The 22,193-nt window shown below is 56.9% G+C and overlaps 1 protein-coding gene across 2 annotated transcripts; it reads left to right on the forward strand.

Moving 5' to 3' along the window:
* Nucleotides 1–359: 359 nt before the first annotated feature.
* Nucleotides 360–21,768, forward strand: Foxo6 (forkhead box O6). Of its 2 annotated transcripts, none has more exons than XM_078026052.1 (2): nucleotides 360–1,401; nucleotides 19,571–21,768. In XM_078026052.1, the coding sequence occupies exons 1-2, from the start codon at nucleotides 988–990 to the stop codon at nucleotides 20,837–20,839; spliced, it is 1,683 nt and encodes a 560-aa protein (XP_077882178.1). In that variant the 5' UTR covers nucleotides 360–987; the 3' UTR covers nucleotides 20,840–21,768. The 2 variants fall into 2 exon arrangements, with proteins under 2 accessions (XP_077882178.1, XP_077882179.1); XM_078026053.1 differs by lacking the exon at nucleotides 360–1,401 and adding an exon at nucleotides 9,875–13,593.
* Nucleotides 21,769–22,193: the final 425 nt, after the last annotated feature.

The raw sequence follows: 22,193 nt of genomic DNA on the forward strand, positions 1-22,193 counted from the left end.
AAGGACAGGGGCCAAGGTTCTTGGAACCAAGACTTCGAAACATCAAGGGTCTAGATACAGAGGGCGGGGCATTCCTTGTGGGAGGGGGAGAAGGCGGGGCCAGGGCTCTGAGTCCCGCCCCAATCCCGTTGCCCTGGGAAACCCCGGGTTGTAACAATAACCCGCTGACGCGCTTTTGGGAGGGATCCTGTCGAGTCCGTGGGCGGGGCAGTCCTTCCGCGGACCAATGGGCTCAGTCAGGTCCCGCCCCCGCACCACCTCCCGGAGCTCCGAGCAGGGGGCGGGGTCGGACTTGCCTCTTCTCCCCTGCTCCGTAGGCGGCGCTGTGGCGTGCAGGGGCTACGACGGGGTCGCCCTGAGCTGGGAGCTCCGCGCGCCCGCCCCAGCCCGCAGGCGGGGCACCCGGGCAGGCCGAGGATTCCGCGGCCGCGGGCGAATACGCCCCGCCCCCTCCCTCGCTGGGCCCGCCCCAACCCTGTCCCCCGCCCGTCCCGAGGTGCAGCCGGCGCTGAGCGCGGCAGTCGCGGGAGCTGGCGCTGGAGCCGGAGCGGCGGCGGCGGCATTCACGGGGCGGCGGCGGCGCGGGCTCCGGCACGGGCTCGGGCTCCGGCATGGTGCAATCCAGCCTCGTCCCGGGAGAGCGGGGCCCGTGCGCGGGGCCGGCGCCCGGGGAGTGGCGGCAGCGGCGGTGGCGGTGGTGGCTGCAGGCGCAGGCAGGCGGCAGGTGCTAGAAGCGGGGCTGGGCGACGTGTGTACCCGCTGGGCTCCCGGGCCGCCGCCCCCTCACTGTCCGGGTTTGTCCTTCTTTTCGTGCTCCCCAGTGTGTCCAGCCCCCTGCCTCCGCGTCCCGGCCCATGGCGCCCCGCGGTTGAGCCGGCGCAGCCAGGGACCCCTCCCGTGGGCCTCCCCGGGACGCGCAGATCCCGGAGCCGCCCGCCCACCCTCCGCGGAGCCTCCCTCCCCTCTTCGCCCGAGTCGGGCGGGACCATGGCCGCGAAGCTGCGAGCGCATCAGGTGGACGTGGACCCGGACTTCGCGCCGCAGAGCCGGCCGCGCTCCTGTACCTGGCCCCTGCCGCAGCCCGACTTGGCCGGCGACGAGGACAGAGCTCTGGGTGCAGGGGTGGCCGAGGGCGCTGAGGACTGCGGGCCGGAGCGCCGGGCTACGGCCCCGGCAATGGCCCCAGCGCCGCCGCTGGGCGCGGAGGTCGGACCGCTGCGGAAAGCAAAGAGCTCCCGGCGGAACGCGTGGGGAAACCTGTCCTATGCCGACCTCATCACCAAAGCCATCGAGAGCGCCCCGGACAAGCGGCTCACGCTCTCGCAGATCTACGACTGGATGGTCCGCTACGTGCCCTACTTCAAGGATAAAGGCGACAGCAACAGCTCGGCAGGCTGGAAGGTGGGGGCGTCCGGCTGGGGAGGGGGCTGGGGATGCCGATTGGGGCTTCCGTAGGCTGCTAGGTGGGTCTGGTCTCCAGGCGGGCCGTCAGGAGGGGGCTCTGGGGCACCCCCAGGGGTCACGGAGTGTGTGCCCAGGGCGTGGGGCTGGCCAGCGGACAGGCAGGGGCGTGCTGGGAGCAGCTGTGTGTATGCTCCCTCTCGGGGAGGGATGCGGGGTGGGAGGTCTGGTAGGGTGACAAGGGACTGTAGCTTTGAGGCATCCCTGAGGAACATCCCCACCCCATCCTTGGGGGCATAGCAGAAGAGCGGATTCCCAGGCCACGGACATTGGGGACTTCCCTTTGCTTCCCTGAGTTTGCTTTGTACTCTTGTTTTACCCTCTCCACTAGGGCACCCTTTTTAAAGAGCTAAAATAATGACTTGGGGCCAGTGGCTGCTTTCCCTCCCAAATCTCTCCACTGCCCTTCCTGGAGCCAGTCCTAGGGTGAAGAGTGCAGACCATGGGCCCACAGTTCTGTCTGGCGCCAGGAGTTCACCCTGGGGCACAAACCAGCCTGGGATGAGGAGCTTGCAGGTGACCTGAGGTGTGAGTTCTCCATGGGGCAAATGCTGCATGCCCTTTACCTGGGTCAGCATGGAGGACTGGTGTTGACCCCTACTGGTGCCAGGGTAGGGTGTTGAGGGCCAGGGATCTGCCCCTGTCCACCCCAGGAAGCCTGTCTTCCACCTCCCTGGCTCTCTGAGTCCAGATGCATTTAGGGGCTGGGGAAAGGTCTAGGGTACCCTAGGGAGGCCTCTGTGCTAAAGTGGAAAGGGGGGAGCCATCTTGGGAGAGGACAGGGTCAGGGCTTGATTGAATTGTGACTGCAGACCCAGCTCTCCTCTGGCCATCTTGTCTGTGCCTTTGGGTTAAAGGGGTTAGAGGGAGGTTGTGCCTAAGAGGTGAGCTGTCAGACTCTCAGTGGAGAGGGGCCTTTGTGAGAAGGCATGCCCACATCCAGGAAGGGGGCTGTACTCTGTAGTGGCTGCCAGCAGAGTCCAAGGAAGGAGGTATGTTAGTGGACCTGGGCAGTTTTAGGTGCCCATAGCAGTATTGTAGTGATCAGGGTGTCCTGACCTGGGAGCTCATGGTTCTCAGGCTTTGTACTGGCAGCTTCTCTGCATCTTGCTAGCCACAATGGGGCAGGGACATGGGCCAGAGGAAAAGACCTGAATCTCCTTCCCCATCCCCTCTCTGAAACCCTTAAATTCAATCCCCACCAGAATACATCCTCCCAAGTGCGCCCTGGCCTTCAGCTTTGCTCTTACTTCCCTCCCTGCTCCCCAAGCCTTTGCCCACCTTCCACTCATCCCTGTACAGATTGATATTCACTATTCTTAAGGCAGAGTTCAGATGCCTCCTCCAAGAAGCCCTCCCTAACTCTTTTTAGCCAACTTGGGACTCCCTCTCCATGCTTGCATTGGGCATTAGTCATTTGTGTTCTGTCTCATTTCCCTTTCCTATCTCACCTTTGGAAGTCAGTGGCAGTATCAGCCATTCTGTGCCGACAGCACCCAGCATAGAGCCTGGCACCAAGAAGCCATTAATGATGTGCAATGAAAGAGTGAAGAGAGAAGTGGATGATGCAGAGGATGTGTAGTTGGAGTCAGTGGAGAGTCAGGTAGGCTAGAGTAGGCCAGGAGGGCTTCCTGCAGGAGGTGGAGCTCCAGCTGGGCTTGATGGATGAGGGAGGATGGGGAAAGATGGGCAGAAGGGGACCTGAGGCTGGAAGCCAGGAGAGAGCTGCAGTTCATTGAATGTCTTGGGGCCAAGCTGTGTGCAGCCACTGCATACATCTTTAATGTTCTCAGCGGTCCCTGAGGTGGGTTTTACTCTGACCATTATCAGAGGAGCACTCTTAGTCCCCGAGTGGAGGAGTTAACTGCATAAGGTCACATGCTTAGAAGATGGAAAAGCTGGACTGCAACCCAGGTGTATCTCCTTCCAGGGCCCCACAGAGCCTCTGGAACATTGTCTGCTGGCAGCCTGGGGTGAGGATGGGGGAGGTGCTGAAGGCTTTTGAGCAGGGACTAGTATAAATCCTAAAATGAGGTGGCAGTGTGCTTGAAGATAGTTTAGTCCTGTAAGTTCATTTCTCAGATGGTGAGACTGAGGCCTTGAAAGGGGATAGGACTCTCCTGAGGAGTTCAGTGAGTGGCAGACCGTGGACCAGAGTCCAGGTCTCCCTCCTGCCCATTGGATGTGGTTACCACCGCACCACACTGCTGGGGGCACACTGGCTTTCCCTGAGCCTGGCTCCTGGGTTGGAGTCCTGGCAGGTCCTGGGTCCTGGGCTGGAAATTGGAGAAGGAGCCTCAGGCTTGGACCCCTGTTCTAGGCCCTGGCAGAGACCACCTAAGTACTGAAGGGGACCTGCCTCATACTGTTCCTTCAGTGCTGTCCCCTTCTGTCCCCCCTGCTCCTTAGAAGGCCTCCTTTCCCTCCCATTCTTGGAGCTTTTTGCCCCTGTGCCTCTTCCCCCATTCCCAGTAAATTCCTCCAGAGGACTGATGGAGGAGCTATCCCCAAGTTTCAGCTACTCTCACATTAACAGAGGCTGCAGTACACTTCAGGTGCCCAGATTTGGGCCTAGGCCCAGTATTCCTTCCTCCCTTCCCCATCCCAACAAAAGCATTGAACTTGAATCCCTAGGGTGTACCAAACCCTGCATTCCATAGAGTGAGGAAATCTTCAGGGTGCATTAGGCTCAGCCAGTTCCACACCCAGGCCCTGAGTTTTATGGACAGGAAAGGCTGGGGGTGGGGCAGGGGCTCCTGGACGGTGGGTTAGATATCCTAGGGAGCCAGGCAGGTCCTCACAGAGGAGGTAGCACTTATCTGAGCTTCCTTCACTGGGGAGGGAAGAATTTGGGTGATACTCTTTGGCAGAGTGGGGGGTGTTGAGTATACTCAAAGGCAGGGAAGTAGGATTGTACATGTTGGATTTAGGGAACATTTTAGGTGTACCAGGCTGGAACCTAGAGTCCCCCAGGCATGGCAGGGAGGTAGCATGGTAAAGGTGTGTGTGTGTGTGGGGGGGTGGTAGTCAGCTCAGGAAAGGCTGATGTGCTAAGCCTTCACCCTATATGATGTGGAGAGGTAGTCAAGTGTGCTGAGGACAGTAACTGGAGGAGGCAAGACCAGTAGCAGGTTCAGAACACCCAGATTAGGCTGAAGCCTAGAGAAAGGCTGTGTTCAGTGCTGGGAATCTCACCCAAGGGGCTGGTTGTTTCCCTTGGGTTGGAGGGTCTCAGGCCTAGGATCTGGGATTGAACAGGATGCCTCCCTCTTTCCAAGGTGCCCCAAGAGTGTGACTATCCAGATAGAGCTTGGCTATCCCTCCCTCTTGGCTCCTCCAGTTGCACTTTTCCTTAGCTCTTGACCCCTCCGGGAAGCCTTCCAGGCTGTTCTGAGTTCTGGAGCTCCTTTTACTTAGAGCTCCTGAGTTGTTCTGTCTCCTTTTGTGTTTCCTGGCTGCCAGCTCCTTTGGGAGCTCCCAGGCCAGGCCTGGGCACCTCCCATTCCTGTCCCCAGGCCCAGTGGGGAGGAGCACAGTGGATGGGGACTTCCCCTCTCCTTCAGGGAATAGAGCAGCCTGTCTGCTGAGGGGTGGGTTCAGAAGAGCTGGTGCTACCCCAGTCTGGCCCAGCCCTGCCCAGTAAGTTCCAGGTGGGAAGGGAGGGACTGATCGGAGGGTCCAGGAACAGGGTCCTGCTACAGGCTCTGAGCAGTGGTTGTGAATGTAGGGCGCCCCCGCCCTCTCCCCTCAAGCCTGCTCCAGCGGGGCTCCCTCCTCCTTTGTCCTCCGGGGATCCCCATCCCCAAGGGCTGGTGGGGGTGCAGGAGGAGGCGGTGTGAGCCCCGATTGGGGGGGTGTCCTCACCCCCCTCGCTGCACGAGCGAGGGGCTGGCAGCTGCCCGCCTCCTGGGCACGGGCCCGTGCCAGCCGCTCCTGGCACAGTTGTTGGCACGCCCGGCAGACTCCCACGGCCACCTGCTCACACCCACCCACGAGCGCTGGCGCGCTGCGGGCCCTTCCGGCTTCCCGGGCCTCCCGGAGCCCCTCCCCCGCCGCCGGGCCGAGCCGCCACCCCAGTTCCCAGCTCCCCACGGACCCCTCGCTCGCCACCCGCCGGGTGGCCCCCGCCTTCGCCCCCACCGCGCAACTTGGGGAGCTCGGGAGGCGGGGCCGCTGGGGCCTCCGGGGTAGCCGCGCCGCGGGGGAAGGGGACCGGGAGGCAGGCAGACAGACCGACAGACAGGGTGAGGGCCCCGCCTGCCACCTGGCGCCGCTCCAGCGGGACGATGGCGGGCAGCGCCGTGCCAGGCGGTAATTGCAGACAGACTAATTTAAAGAGATGAGACGGTTATTTTTAACTCGCGTTAAGGTAATGAACAGCGCGGGGGGTTTGCGGGTTCGAAAGTTCAGCGCCCCCAACCCCCACTTTGTGCGGATCGAGGGGCCCCTTCTCTGCACCCCCTGAGGTCTCCAGGCTCGGAACTGACTCGGGATAGGTGGGGAGGGAGGCTGAGAGCAGGAGAAGCCCTCCTGCCAGAGGGCAAGAGGGCCAGAGGGCCAGAGGGCCGGGACGCGGCATCCACTAGCCAAGGGCTGCACTATCAGATCCTCCACACCTTGCTTCCAGGTGGGGAAATGACTTACCCTGAGGTCACACACCCAGGAAGTGGCAGACCTAGGAACTGAACCCCATTCTAACAACCCTCAAACTAGAGCTTTTTCTATGTTGATGAGTAGGACTGGGGATGGGTGGGGGCTGGAGAGAAGGGCTTGGGGTTTGGACTTTGAAAGGATTGAGGACTTTTTCCATGTAGCCTACCTTCTCCTGTCATTGAGTGGCAGCCAGTGATGGCTACCACCTGGGGTCCTGGGGTCTGTGTCCTGTGAGGGCTGAGGGGGGTGGTCATGGACTGTGGCTGCAAGCCTCTGGGATGGGGGGTACTTCAGCTGTAGGGGAGCCCCTCCTAGCCTTTCTGCTTCCATGACCTCCCAGCGGATCCTCAGGTCCTCCCCACTCCAGCTGTGGGCTGCCTCCCACTTCTAGGCAGGGTACCTGGGGATCAAGGAGGGTGGGGCATGCTAACCCTCCACCTCCAGATGAGGCTTTGGGTATCTGAAGAGAGGTGTGTGTGTGTGTTGGGGGGGTGGCATGGAACCCACCTTGCCTTCTTCTCCAGCTCAACCCCTTCCAGTGTGCTCCTGGTGACTGGGAGCTCTTTGCCCCACTGCTGCCCACTCTGTTACTCAAGAGTGTCTTAAAGCTAAAAGAACAAGCTTCTTCTGCACAGCAATGGCCCATCTCCTAGAGCATCACTCAGGGTGTCTCTTGGAGTCATCTGTGGGACCAGGGCTAGGTGAGAGTAGACAGAGGCCCTGTGGGGCAACCCAGGCCAGTGTTGGGCTAAAGTGAAGCTCTCTTTCCCGTTCAGGTCCTCAGTGTTGTCCTCATCTGTGTCCAGAGAGCCTTAATTCAGCCTCTGGGTCTTTCAGTGCTGTGACTTATAAACCCTCTGGTTCTAGGAGCCATGAGAGTTCACTGAGCAGAGGGGACATAGTACTGAAAGAATTCTCATGGTAGACCCATGTGGATATAGGCATGGACGATCTTGAACTTGGGACTTCTGCTTAGAGATACCTGCCCTGTCCATGACACGTACCTTGGTGGTAAGCATTCTCCCCCAATGAAGGGAGTGTTCATGGCAGTCCCATCTGGCCCCCAAATCAGGCAGATGGGGGGTTTCAGAGTGTCGGGTGAGTATTAGCTCAGGCTCCGGGGCCCGGGTAGGGTGCTTAGGGGGACAGCTGGATCTGGAGTGCCCCCCTTCTCCTGGCACCCTGGTTACCATGGAGACCAACTCCTGTTTAGGAGGGTTTGGCTGTTTGCTGCCTCTCCCCACCCCCCAACCCATATGTGGAGGTGGGAGGGGGTCCAGGTGGCGTGTGGGGGAGGGGCCTCCCACACCCTCCCCCTAGGGCCTCCCTTTTTGCAGAGAGAAACCTTTCTGGTCTCTAAGGGGGGTGCCTCTTGTGGGAAGGGGAATGAAATTAAGAGATTAATGTCTGGGTGCTAGGCAGTCAGTTGAACACTTTGCCTACATACATTCTCCTGCCACCACCAAACTGCCAGGTATCCTTAATAGCCCCATTTCACAGTTGAGGAAATGGAGGCCGGAAGAGCCTGGATTTAGATGCAGGCAGATCTTTCTGTTTCTGCCACATTTCTCCACCTCCTAGTGCCAGAGCTGTCTCAGCCCCACATACCAGCCAGCCTCCTGCCTCAGGGTCTTTTCCTCCTCTCGCACCCTCCAGGGCTCCTCAGTGACCCTAGGAGCCAACCAAGCACAAACTTCTCAGTTTGGACCCCTGGGCCCTCTCCTGGCCTGTCCAGCCCTGGCCTCCTTTGCACTTTCCCTCTGCCTCTGATGCAGGTACCCTGGATTTGCCACCTTCATACCTAACATTGGAGTTCTCATTCCATACCCACTGCCATATGCTCACTGCAGCAGCTCTCCTTGGCTGATCCCCTGGGAACACCCCTCAGAAAATAAGTGGGGTGCTTGGGTGGTTTGATTGAAGACCCACCCTCCTGATGATTCTGGAGCCCAACATGTCTCCTTGAAAGTTTCTGCTTTAAATCCTTACTAGTTCACCAACCTGGCTGATGATCAGAGTTGCCTAAAAGCTTTTTAACAACACAGGCTTCCCGTCCCCATCTCAAACCCTCTATGTCAGACTCTTAGTGGCTGGGCTCTAGAATCTATATTTTAATAAGCATGTCTGGTGACAGTTCATTCCGAAACGGTGCCTTAGATGGTGGCTTCCCAGCCTCCTGCTTGTCCCCCCTTTTCCTTATTTCCATGTGCATGAGCTTCTTCTCTAAGTAGCCTACACAAGGTTGAGCCTGCTCCTCTCCTCACTCCTTTTGGGTCCTCTAAAGATTTGAACACCATGCGGTCGGTTTCAAGGGACTGAGTCACCATCCCAGCATCTGAGCCCACCCTCATGTCCTAGAAGTCATGTTGTATAGGACAGGGATGGAAAGAATGGAGGCTTTGCCACAGCCGGGAGGGGAAAAGTGCTAGTAAATACTCAGCAAGCTGCTCTGGGACTGGAGTGGCAAAGAAACTCATAGTCACAACCCCTATCCTGCTGTCACTGAGTTGTTGAAGGAGAGAAGAGGAGCTGACACGCAGCCCAAGAGCTGCCCCAGACCTCAGGTCTTGTGTGATTCCTCAGGCCTAGCCCCTAGACCCATCAAGCCTTCCAGTTACCTTCCTGTCTTCTGATCCTTGCTTTAACCACACTGGACTGTCCCAGCTCAGGATTCAGCCTGCCATGTGCTGACACAGACATTTTTTCATTTCATTTTCACAGCTAAACTGGGCATAATGCACATTCCTGTAACCCCAGGAACTCAGGAGGCTGAGGCAGGAGGATCACAAGTTCGAAGCAGGCCAGCGCAGTAAGATCCTGTCTCAAGTAAAAAGTAAAGACATGGGATGTAGCTCAGTGATAGAGCACTCCTGAGTTCAATCCCCAGTACCAAAAAAATAAAATAAAATCCCAGTCACTCTTTGATGCTGGTATTGTTACTGTCCTCACTTTGTAGATGAGGAATTCATCAGAAAGAGGCTTTAACTGCATCCTACCATGTAGCAGCAGTGGAACTCCCCACGGCTAGTTCTACCCTAGCCCAGTGCCCTGGCCAGCCCATTCTAAGCTCACTTTCCTCTCCTCTGCCTCCTTCCCCACCCCATCATTTTCTCTTTTGTCTTGGGGAATGGTCCTGGGTCCCCAGCTTCCTTTCCCAAAGAGTTCTCTAGGGGGAGGGACAGACCAACCTGATGTTCACTGGGATCTGCCTGCCCAGGGCTGACAGCAGTTCCTCCAGTCACTGGGATCTAAGGCTCCACCCAGTGGGCACCTGTTGTGTGGTGCTGCCTGGAGGGAACTAAACCCTGATCTTACAGGGCCTGCAGGTCAAGCTGGGGAGATAAGAGAAGGACATTGACTCTGATTCAGAATAAAACTTTCTCAGGGTCAGAGTACAAGGTCAGAAAGTCAGCTGTGGGTGCTTGGAGGTGGGGGAGAGGAGCCAGACAAAGAAGGTCAAACCCTAAGAACTCCTGGGGGAGTCCAGCAGGAGTCAGGAGAAGCAAGTGAGGTGCCTTTAATGGCTAGGCAAGGAGCCCACTCCAGGCTGTGAGGATAGGGATGAGGGGGGAACACTCAATTCAAGGGCCATGTGGAGAGAGGACAAGCGGGAGGGAGTCTGGTCACCTGGTGTGAGCCTGGTACTGGGATGCAATGGAGAAGATGAGCCTGAGACACGGTGGAGGCCAGAAGAGGCCAAGATGCCAACCTGAGACCTCTGCAGCACCTTTTTGGTACTTGAGACTCTCAGGTGAGACAGAACTGGATGGTTAGGAACCTGGGAGGCAAATGGCAAAAGCAGAGCCTAGTTCTACTCACCCTTTGTGGAGCCTGGGGCAGCTGAGCCTCAACTTCCTCCTCTACAGATTGGATAATAATAGGACCCTGTTCAAGCTTTGTTGTGGGGATTACAGGAAAAATACATGTCAAGTCCCTAAGAAGTCTAACCAGATGTCATTACTACTTGCTTCAGGAAAGAAAAGGAACCATCTCCCCATGTGCTATGTAGGATAGCCCTCCCTGGGCTCTGACCCTGAGACACACTGCAGTCTGTGTGTGTGTGTGTGTGCATGTGTGGGAGGAATCCCCTCCTAACACCCCACTTTCTGGTCCCTGAGCCAGGGATTGGGGATGGCCAAGCTCCCTTCTGCTCTTTGATTCACTGCTTTGGAGCCTCCAGAGCCTTCCCAACGGCTCAGGGAGGCAAGCAGAGCAGGTTTTAGGTTCCCCATTTTTACGGATGAAAAAATGATTTGTTCAAGGTCACCCTTGAGCCTATGGCTGCCTGTCCCTGGAATTTTGGCTCGACTTTGCCCCACTGGCAGGCTGTGTGACCTTGGGCACAGTCCTTCCCTCTCTGGCTCCCAGTTCCCCTCCCCCAACACTCTAGGAAGCAGTGAGGCCTCCTCCTACTCCCTCTGTGCCCTCCCCTGTCCTCAGCTGGCCTTGCCACCTCCTCCTTTTGTAACCTGAGCTGGGCTGTGGGGGAAGGGGCTTGCCCTCAGCCAGAGGCACCTGCCAGCTGAGCAGATGTGAGGGGATGGAGGCCCCAGGAGGAAAGAGAGAGCGCCTAGTCTGCAAGGCCAAGGCCAGGCGGGGCAGGCTACATGCAGCACACCCAGCCCTGGCTGCTGGCCTCTGCCCCTGAGCTTGCCCTGAGTACTTATCCATTTTCAGCAGACCAACATGGCACGCCAACATGTCCTGAAGGACCTCCGAGTCTCCAGAAGAAGACAGATGGCAGATGAGGCTTGTGCTGTGGTCTGGGTGGGCTGCCCTGGGTTCCAGGAACCTCCCTGGAATGGGGACAAGGGCCATGGGCCGCTCCTGGGGGCAAGGCCAGTGCCTGTGCGGGTGGCCATGCCCCTGGGAGAGCAGATGGTTCTTTTGGCATTGTGCCTACTCCTCCTCTTTCCCCTAGGAGCCAGCCTGCAGGGCTGGGGCACAGCTGCTGGGCCCTCCCCAGAGCCAGGCCTAAGGCAGGGATGGGTGAGGTCAGCCGCAGCTGCTCCCAGGGCCTGGGGCAGGGGAGGGAGGTTCTGCCTGCGCAGGAAGGGTGGGGTTGTGCTTGAGAGGAGCACCCTGGAGAGGTCTAAAGTTTTGGCTTTGCCTTTAGGGGTTCTGGTTTAACCCTGGGTTAAAAGGTGAAAGGTCTGTAGAGCAGTGCTGAGCCAGTGGGGGCAGTCCCTGCCCTTGGAGTTCCACAGGTCTGCTCACTAGAGGTGTCTCAACATGGGAAGATGAGCAAGGGTCCTGGGGACGATTTCGCAAATTCTTGCACCACCACTCACACTATGTGACATCGGTTTCTCACCTGTAAAGTGGGGATAATAAACCAATTCAGAGGGTTATTACTCAGATGGTGATTGTTGGGTGCCAGTGCAAGATCCATGATAAAGCTTCAATAAATGCTAGTCCTTTCTCCCTTCATCTTGCTGTGGAAAGATAGCGAGGCCCAGGGGAAACTAGGAGACAGGAGGTTCAGGTAGGACCCTAGCGGGAGAGGGGGGTGGCAGGGCCTGGAACACTGGCCTGAAATTTCCTGAACAGAACCTGCACAGAAATGCCAGGCCTGAGTGGTTCACGGCTGCTGAGGGCTCCATCCTGTTGACTGCCTGTGAGCCAAGGGTTGCCCCATGAAGTTGAAGCATGCAGGCCAACTTGTACACAGACTCTGGCTACCAGTTAGATCTGCAGTGGGGCTTTCAGAGGGATGCAGAACAGAGAGAGAAGGGCAAGAATACTGGGAACAGGGTGTGCAGAAGCCCAGAGGGATGGACATCGGGGGTGGCCAGGGCCCAGATGGACCTGAAGGTTTAGGGGTGACAGGGCTAGAGGGCACCAGTGAGCTCTGGAGTGTCTATCTGGAGTTGGAACCAAGGCCATGAATAACAAGGGACCATGGGCTTTGAGAAGGGGCAAGCTTGGACTCCTGTGGCTGGCTTGCTTGCTACCCAGGCTAGGTGTTGAGTTTCTGCCCTCGCTGGGGGAGGGGGATTCGCCACAGCATTACCCTTGACCTAATGCCTGCCTTCAACATTGAGTTCCTCATAGACCTGGCTGCCCCTCTGTGTTCTGCTGCTGATCCTCAGCCCACTCACTTGTAGGCACCATGGCCAAATGCCTCCATCTGCCCTTTACCCCTCTTGCACTGCAGACCCTTGTGCCAAGGATTTGCACATGGCCTCAGGACCCTGAGGTCATCCATGTTACCCTTTCTGCTGAAGTCTGTCTGGACTGAGCAGCTTCACCCAGGCAGCAGGACAAGGGACATTCAGGGAGTTGTGACATTGTCTGACAGATGTATGTTCCTGGACCAGGCTGGGTTCCCAGAGTGGGATGAAGGGCAAGGAGTGGAATGGATAAGATTCTTGACATGTGAGATTCCCCTGTGGCTATTGGGGTTGTTGTCCCCTATACAGGGGAGGCCTAAGGTCACTTAGGTAAAGCTGGGATTTCCACCCCCCACCTTTGACCTCTTTTTTTTTTTAATATTTTTTTCATTGTAGTTGGACACAATTCCTTCCTTCTTTCCTTTTCCTTCCTTCCTTCCTTCCTTCCTTCCTTCCTCCCTCCCTCCCGCTGAGGATCGAACCCAGATCCTCACACATGCTAGGCGAGAGCTCTACTGCTGAGCCACAACCCCAGCCCCTCACCTCTCTTCATGCAGGGAGGGAGGGAAGGAGAGAGAAAGAAGATGGGCATCCTGGAGGGGGCCAGACTTCTCTCACTAGCCCCACAATGTTTGTATTCTGGGGAAGCACTAAAGAGAGAAGCTGAGTCCCTATCGGGCAGGCAGGGTTAGCATCCTGAGGGAGGGGCTGGGCAGAGACTTTGTGATTGAACCTGGAGAGGCATCCTTACCTGACCTCTCAGACTTGGGCGGTTGGATACAAGACTTAAGTCTGAACTTGGGAGGACCCTAGAAGCCCCTGGGTCCCAGAGAGGCAAGGAGGTAGCACAGGCATGGTGGTGAGTAGGGACATAATGCTTGTATCTGGTAAAAGCCAAGAGAGCTTGGGCTCCAGAGCCAAGGCAGAGATGGCCACTGGGTGGGCAGCAGAGCAGAGTGCCCCCTGCCACATTGGGAGATGGGGTGGGAAGATCCCTGGCTTTGGCACTCGGCAGCAGCCCAGAGATCCAAAGTTGGCTCTGTCACTTTCCAGCCGCAGGAGTCATCTAACCCACCCAAACCTCAGTTTCCCCCTTGTAAAATATCAGTCCCTGCTCGCAGGACGGTTACCAGGATAAAAGAAGCTGGCCTATGTCTGGCATGTGGCAGGTGGTGCCTTTCTACAGCCTCAGTATTGGAAGCACATGCCAGTGGTGTGCCGGAGCTGGCTCACACTGCCTCATGGAGCTGATCGGGCACAGTTCTTCCTGGTTCCACACTTGGCAACATCATGCTGGCAGCTTCCAGTGGGCAAAGATAGTAATATCTACACCACAGAAATCAGCAAAAGCTACAAATCACATCAGGTGGGTTTCCCCCCTGCCCATGGAGAGCTGTGATGTATTTGCCAGCACATAAATGTGCACCCAGGAATGGTAACTTTCCCTGCACCCCGGCCCAGGATCACAGAATCAAAAGATAGCACAGAGAGCATAGGAGTGCATGGGAGTCCATGTCCCAGAATTCTTCCTGTGGGCCCTCTTTAGTTCAACTGGAGACAAAACAGGAGGTGAGGCAGTAGTGGGGGCTCTGGCTAGGCCAAGCAACCTAAAACACAATCTATGGTCCTTCTGGGCCCGGAAAAGTTGGATACAGTTATAGCACCAGACAGCTCCCTACAGGCAGGCAGGGGACAGAGGATGGGGACCTCTTTTCTCTCCACAGCTCCTCCCACCCCCAGAGATCTGGCAAGCCCTGGCTGGAGAAGTGAGATTGGATGAGGTTGAGCTGTCAGAGAATGAAGCTGTGCTGGGAGGAGAAATGAGGCTGTACTGGAAGATAAACGAGGTTGTACTGTGAGGGGCTGAGGTGGTACTTGGAGGCAAGGTGAGGCTGCATTATGAGATAAATGAGGCTGTACTGTCAGGGGATGAAGTGTACTTGTTGGAGAGATGATGTCCTGCTGGATCAGTCGGGTTGCACCATCAGAGAACACAGCCACACCACAGGAGGAAGGCGCGCGTGTGACTTCCAGGATAAATGAGGGTGTCCTGCTGGATAAATGAGGGGGCCCGTCAGGTGAATGGAGTGCTGTTAGCAAATGAGGTTGTACTTGCTGGATAAATGGGACTGGTGTGCTGGATAAATGGGGCTGTGCTGTCAGATGAATGCATTACCGCTCGTGGGCGAAGGGTGTCCTGGGAATAGATGAGGGTGTCTTGCCCGATAGATGAGGTGCCGCCATCAAATGGATCAGACCCTGTCCATGAGAGAAGTACTGTGGGCAAGGTCGAGGTGGTTCTGTCTCTGCTGGGGCTCCTGGGGTGCCTTCTGGCGCATGTAGAGACTTTGGTGTGAGCACACCTGGGTCAGCATGGGGAGCAGGGTGGGGGCTGGGGAGGGCAGCTGCCTGCGCACCTGCTAGCCCCTCTGGAGCTCTTCTGCCTGAGGCTCCTTCGGTACTATAGTTCATGACCTGCTCCACCTCCCTGCTTGTTCCTCATTCTGTCCTATATTCTATTCTCAGCCCAGTTTGAAAAAGCCCTACTATGCGCCTGCCAAGGCAATCTCATTTAATTCCCCTTACAACACAGTATTTCTCTCTCTCTCACATCCATGCATGCATTCATTCCACAAACTTTTAAGTGCTTAAAGTATGTGCCAAACATATGGGGTACCGTTTTTTTTTTTAAAAAAAGGACAAAAACAGTACCCTCATGAAAGTTATATTCCAATATAAGGACAACCAGACAGCTGTCCTTGATTGAAAGAAGATAAATAAATTATGTATAGGTTGAGTATCCCTTATCTGAAATGCTTGGGACCAAAAGTGTTTCAGACTTCAGAGTTTTTCAGCTTTGGGAATACTTACGTAGACTTTACCAGTTGAGTATCCTTAATCCAAAAATCTGAAAGCCAAAAGGCTCCAAAATCTGAAACTTTTTGAGTACCATGACACTTGAAAAGTTTCAGAATTTGGAGCACTTCAGATTTAGGATATTTGGATTAGGAATTTTCAACCAAATATTTAGATAGTGATAATTACTTTAGAAAAATTTAGAGTAGGGTAAGGACGCCAAGAAATGGCAGGGGAGAGGAGCAGTATTTGAGTGGTCAAGAGAGACCTCATTTCGGAAGGTGCCATCTGAACTTGAAGGCAATGAGAGATCTCTGCGGACATCTGTGGAAAGGTGGGATCCTGTCTGGCCAGCTCAAGGTTCAGGAGGGGTGATGGAGCAAGACACTTGAGAAGTCATGGAGGATCTGTGGGTCTGAATAAGATGGAGACTGTGGGAGGGATCTGGGGAGGACTGGACATGATCTCAGTTATGGAAAGGACCATTCTAGCTGCTGCAGGGCAGTAAATGAGGAAGCAGGTGGCTGCTGCTGGAGAGATTGGAACTTCAGAGCATCTTGCCCCTGGGTTCACTGTTCATGGGTGTTGGAGCTGACACCAGGTCTTATGCACTTTGCCCTGTACCAGCTTCACCAGCCTCCTCTCACTGGTGGGTGAAGCTCCTGGGGGCTGTTCTTCCTGGTCCAGGTTCTGAAGGAGAATGGGATGTGCATGGGATATCATCCACTGTTCCTTTTCCTCTGCCCCCAGCTGGCCTCCCTGGGTCCTTGAGTGAGGGAGGTCCTATCTCCCATCAGAGCATGGACCAGATCTGGACATAGGTGTGGGAGATATGAGGCCCCAGAAGCTGAGCCCAGCTCTGGGCACCAGGGGAGCCTGGGCATGCCAGGGCTGTGGCTGTGGTGGTGGGTTGCTAGGCAACTCCAAGAGGGAGCCCTGGTTACTGCTGCCTGGCAGAGGCATCTTCCTCCTCTACCTCCCTCACCTCCTCCATGGCCTCTGGCCTCCCAGGAGGCCTTGTGTGAGAGCCAGAGTTGTGATCAGTGCTTGCCACTGGATCTTGGCTGGGAGCTCTGATTGGTACCAGGTAGCTGGGCCCTGAGGAGCCACACTGGGATGCAGGGCCCTGGCTTCTCTCATGGGGCACAACCCAAGGGCAAAGCCCAGCTCAGCAGTCAGAGGTCTAGATCCTTAACTCACCTCTGAAGCACCTCCCTGCATGACCCTGGTCAGTACCAGGCACCCCTCTAGGCTTCAGCTGCTCCATCCATCTGGGCTGCAGGATCCCTCCCCAAGGGCCTCATATTCTGAGAGAGAGGGTGCTGAGTGGGCAAGGCTCCAGGCTAACCCTCCCACCCGCACTGACTTGAGTATGTAACACTTAAGTTTTGCATTAAATTTCACTTACGAAAGAATTCCATTGCTTTAAGAAAAATGTTTGAAAACCTCTGGACTGGATGATACCAAGGATTTTTGGTGTCAAACTGAAATCTCCAGAAAGGTCCCCAGAGTACCACTGGCCTGTGTCATCATTGTATAGGCAGGAAAACTGAATCCTGGATGGGAGGAGAAATTTGCCCTAAGTCAAGCTTGAAGGAAGGGGGGGAGCACCGAGCTGGGGGTCAGGCTTACGTGCTTATTCCGACAACAGGTCCTGGTCCACTTTGGGCAAGTCCTTTCTTTTCCCTGGGTTGGACCAACCATGGTGTCAGGCTTGGGCTTGACCTATCAGGTACTTGGCTGGGTAGGGGACCAAGGGGAGAAGGATGCAAATCTTTGTAGGCTTGGAGCATGTCTTGAGTAATCTGAAATATTTTGATTCTACAGAAAATGGAGGTCTTGGAAATAGCTCAGGGGTAGAGCACTTGTCTAGCATTTGTGAGATTCTAGGTTTGAACCCCAGCACTGAGAAAGACAGAGGAACAATAACATGTAGATCTACTGCCCCATACCCCCTGCACTCTTAGGCCCACAGACATGTAGGGATAGTTTACATGGAAAGTTTGAGGAGCACTGGGATACTAGCTTCCTAAGATTCTTTAGGAATTCCCTGACACCACTTCCCTGTCCCATGCAGAATGTTATATCCTTTAGACTCAGTAATACCAACATGAAATCAAAATCTGGCCTGTGCTTACCAAGCTGTGTGACTTTGGCCGTCACTCAGAGTCTCTGAGCCTACTCTTCTCATGTTGGGGTAGGGATCCCAATCCATGATTCTGGAGTCTTACGTAATAAAGTGAGATAAGTACTCAGAGTGCCTGGGCTGAACAGGCTGGTGCTGCCCATGTGCTGGTACCTGATGGTGTCCTTCCTCTCCCCACCCCCCAGTGTTCTGAGCTGGGCTGGCAAATAATGACATTGATAAAGAGGTGTTACCTGATGGACCTCCAGCTGGAGAAGTGGAGAGGTGGGAGGTGGAGCCTCCAGCAAGCTGACAGTTCTTTGGGGAAAAGAACTGAGGCCTCCTGAGGACCCTGAACACAGGTGTGGGGGAGGGGCCTGGGAGCCAGGTGTGGGGGCGGGGCGGGAAGGGGGTATCTACTTGAGGGAACAGGGATCCCTGGGGTCCAGTTCCCCTCCTCTCCAAGCCCCAGGAGAAGCCAGGCAGGGCAAGCCTGGCAAGCCTCAGCTGTTGTCTCCCAACCCAAAAGTGCTAGAGACAGGGAGCCCGGGGCCCTGAAGAGTCAGTCAGGACCTGGAGCTGGGGGAGCAGTGGGTGGGAGGTGCCCTGGCAGCAGGAAGGACCTCCTGGAGACCCGTGGAGAGGAGGCAGGAGGGAGTACCCTCACAGAGCAGTGGCTGTGAGTGTAACTGGGCAGATTAAAGGATTACAAGCAAGTCTGCAACCTGGGCAGAGTCGGGGTACCCAGCAGCACTGCATAGCTGTGGTATTATGGGCAAGTTAATCGTGCCTCTGGGCCTCTGTTGCCTGATAGATGAAGTGGGGGAATGTCAGCTTTCTAAGAGTGGTTGGTGCCTAGAACAGCTTCGCTCAGGACAGGATGTGAAGGAGATGGAAACAGAGCAGGTCTGTTGAGTGGTCTAAGAGGTCAGATCTTCTGGCCAGAGTGAAAGATTTAATCAACATCTATGAGTACCTGGAGTGTTCACCCAACACTGAACCCCAGATTAGTTCATGTAATGATCTAACAGCCTTATGAGGTTGTTATGACTGTGGCCCATTTTTTTTTTTTAGAGTGCTCAGAGATTGATACATAGCTATGGTCACACAGCTAGGTGGTCAAAAACCTGGCTTCCCACCCTGCCCTCTGATAGACAGCCAAGGTTATGCTGTTTCCAAAGCAGTGGCCAAACCCAGGTGGGAGGCCCATGCTACTTCAGATTCCTGTGAGAGCCAGGCCAGTGGAGCTCTGGACTCCACCATCCCAGGACAGGTCTGGCCAAAGCAGGCAGAGACCTGGGGAGCCCTGTAGACTGGCACAGCAGAAATGAAGAAGAGAATAAGGGCAACAAAGGTGAAGCCACAGAGGTACCCAGGGACGGCAGAAAGGGCTTTGGAGCCTTTAAGTCACTTCACTTCTCTGAGCCCAGGACTTCTTGACTATAAATGGGGAGTATGTAGGCATTGTGCACAGGACCCACTAGAAAGCGGCTCCGAGGGCAGAGCTGAGGCAGGTGGATCAAGGGGGGTGGGCAGGCAAGTGAACTGGGGTGACCTGAAGAAAGGCACTGAGCAGGAGTAGGGCCTGAGGCTTCCATGGCCAAATGTTGTCCTTTGTAGGACCCAGTCTCTTTGGAGTTCAGAGGAGCTGGGGGAAATCTCTGAAAAGTCTTAGGCCTACATCTTGGTTGGGGACCCCCAGCTATTCTGCCTTGGCTGGCCAGGCGGTCCCAGCAGTCCCAGCAAAGGGTTAACAGTCTTCTCTACCTGCAGTTGCATTTTAAAGACACGAAATTAAAGCAGGTAATTTATTCTCCCCACACACGAAAGAGCAATTAGTTCTAAACAGGGCTTAATCAGTCACCGCGAGATTGATTTCTGGAGCCCTGGGTTTTCGGGCTCCTGGCACCATGCCAGACTTGGGAGGGAGGGGGGCGGACAAATGAGCCGCGGCGGCATGAGCCCTTACATAATCTGCTGGAGGTTGGGGTGGGGGTACTGACAGCTTGACTAGCCCCGAGAGGGGCTTGGCTGTGTTGGGGAAGAGGGGGATTCCGCAAGCACCCAGTAACCCTCAGGTCCCGGAAAAGGCTAGGCCCAGAGCTCCAGCCCCACCCTCTGGGCAGTGTCTGGGGGTGGAAGGGTGTGATTAAGGGTAGAGGCTGGGTATTCTGGGTTTGTCCGACCTGATACTTACACCTGCACCCCTTCTTCTCCCAACCCCTGCACCCATTATTTCCCTTCCTCTCCCTACTTCTCCATTCTCTCACTTTTTTCGACGCCCCATTCCCATCATTCCCTCCTTTTCCCACGGCCTCCTCGCTTCCCATTTCCCTACCCATGCCCTTGTCTCTGGCCACAGAACTCCATCCGGCACAACCTGTCGTTGCACACCCGTTTCATCCGCGTGCAGAACGAGGGCACTGGCAAAAGTTCCTGGTGGATGCTGAATCCTGAGGGTGGAAAGACGGGAAAGACCCCGCGGCGCCGGGCTGTGTCCATGGACAACGGGGCCAAGTTCCTTCGCATCAAGGGCAAGGCAAGCAAGAAGAAGCAGCTGCAGGCGCCGGAGCGAAGCCCCGACGACAGCCCTCCGGGCGCGCCTGTCCCTGGGCCTGTTCCTGTCGCTGCCAAGTGGGCCGCCAGCCCGGCCTCGCACGCCAGCGACGACTACGAGGCGTGGGCCGACTTCCGCGGCAGCGGGAGACCCCTGCTTGGGGAGGCTGCCGAGTTGGAGGACGACGAGGCCCTGGAGGCCCTGGCGCCGTCATCGCCGCTCATGTACCCGAGCCCTGCAAGCGCGCTCTCGCCGGCGTTGGGTGCGCGCTGCCCGGGGGAGCTGCCTCGCCTGGCAGAGCTGGGAGGCCCGTTAGGCCTGCACGGCGGCGGCGGTGGCGCGGGGCTGCCGGAGGCCCTGCTGGACGGCGCGCAGGACGCGTTCGGGCCTCGGCCCCGCGCCGGGACGCCTGCCTACTTCGGCGGCTGCAAAGGCGGTGCCTATGGCGGGGGAGGGGGTTACGGGCCGCCAGCGCTGGGCGCGCTGCGGCGCCTGCCTATGCAGACCATCCAGGAGAACAAGCAGGCCAGCTTCGCGCCGGCCGCCGCGCCCTTCCGTCCCGGAGCGCTGCCCACCCTGCTGCCGCCGCCGCCGCCCGCGCCGAGGCCCAGCCCGGTGCTGGGCGCGCCCGGGGAGATGGCGCTGGCAGGTGCGGCAGCCGCCTACCCCGGCAAGGGGGCGGCCCCGTACGCGCCGCCGGCGCCCTCGCGCAGTGCCTTAGCCCACCCCATCAGCCTTATGACGCTGCCCGGAGACGCGGGCGCCACAGGCCTGGCACCACCTGGCCATGCAGCCGCCTTTGGGGGCCCGCCCGGTGGCCTCCTACTGGACGCGCTGCCCGGGCCATATGCGGCGGCAGCCGCCGGGCCGTTGGGTGCGGCGCCCGACCGATTCCCGGCGGACCTGGACCTCGACATGTTCAGCGGGAGTCTTGAGTGTGACGTCGAGTCCATCATCCTCAACGACTTCATGGACAGCGACGAAATGGACTTCAATTTTGATTCAGCCCTGCCTCCACCGCCTCCCGGCCTGGCCGGGGCCCCGCCTCCTAACCAGAGCTGGGTTCCGGGCTGAGGACCGCCTCCTGCGTCCTGGGTGCCCGGGTCCCTTCCCCAGGGGGCCTCTGTCTTCCCATCCTGATCCCCGGGTCCCCAGCCCCAATCCAGCTCCACGGGGAGGATCCAGGAGGCAGCCCCAGCCCTGCTAAAGACATCGCTCCGAAGTTGACCACAGAGGGAAGAGAGAGGGAGGGGCTGGGGCACCCCACCATTCCTGCCCCAATTCCTGAGACCCGCTCCCCCTCCTCCCGGGGCAGAAAGCCTGGGAAAGGAGGCTGAAATCTGGGCCACGTGGGAGTGGGAAGGAACATGGTGGGCCACCTGGTTTGGATGCTGGTGGGAGAGGCCAACTAGGAGACGGGGCAGGGAGCGATTCCGAATCTTCAGTTTCATTTGTGGAGCCCTTGAGGTGACGTGATGCATAGCCCACCCCACACTCTAGTTTGATTCTCAATTGACACTTTTCCCTACTGGTCTTAGCCTCACCACTGGAAGCCAGCAACCCTCTCTTGAAAACTCACTCACACCTACCTATTGCCCCCACCCCAGCAGTCCGAGGTTGCCCTCTGTAGACCCCCATCCCCATGGTTCAGCCGCTCCCTCACATTCTAGCCGCCCCCATTCCCACCCTAACCCAATGGCAGTCTGTCCCTTTCTTCAATCCCCACATCCCCAGTACTGGTCTCAGTCTCTTCAGCAGGCCTCAGCTCTGGATCCACCACCCCACCCCATCTACCACCCCTTTCTCCGTGCCAGTCCTGGCCCCTCTCCCATATTTATAAGTGTCCCGTCGGGGCGGGCGGTGAGGGCGGCGTCCCCGGCGCGTATCGTAGGCAGTGTACTGTGGCCGTGCCGTCAGCGTGTGCGTGTGCGTGTGTGCCGTGTCCAGGCCGTGTAGAGTGCATTGTACAGCATATTTTCATGAATAAAATTGTTTTAAATATTTCCCGCGCCTTGGCTAGCAGAAGGGGCGGCGGTGGTGAAGGATAATTGTAAAGGATTGTGGGGTTAGGGGCGATGAGGGTCCCTGTGCCAGCCCCTACTGTGGCTTTGGTCTGGGTGCACATCAGCATTCTCAGGTGCTGGTCTGCTCAGCATACGTTGATTAAGCGCCTACTGAGTTCCTGATGCTGGCGATATGCCTTAGGAAGCTCTGCACCTGTTTCTGAGAACAGGTAGGGGAAGTTTCAGACCTGGGGAGATTACCCTGAGTTAAGCCTTTGAGGTTGGGACAGAGGGCACAGGTATTTTCTGAGAACCTGTTCTGCCAGGCCCTGTGTTGGGTGCAGTTTTTGTTCTCATAGATGAGAAAACAAGGTCAGAGAGGGCAAATAACTTGGGAAGGTGGGAAGAGAATCCTTTGAAGGTGC

The sequence above is a fragment of the Ictidomys tridecemlineatus genome, chromosome 11 (genome assembly GCF_052094955.1).
Source record: "Ictidomys tridecemlineatus isolate mIctTri1 chromosome 11, mIctTri1.hap1, whole genome shotgun sequence".
Classification (NCBI taxonomy): Eukaryota; Metazoa; Chordata; class Mammalia; order Rodentia; family Sciuridae; genus Ictidomys; species Ictidomys tridecemlineatus.

Bases quoted from the DNA above. Each gene is read 5' to 3' on its own strand.
- Foxo6 (XM_078026052.1), top strand. From the start codon at position 988: ATGGCCGCGAAGCTGCGAGCGCATCAGGTGGACGTGGACCCGGACTTC. The intron at 1,402-19,570 runs GTGGGGGCGTCC...CTCTGGCCACAG, and splicing joins ACAGCTCGGCAGGCTGGAAG to AACTCCATCCGGCACAACCT.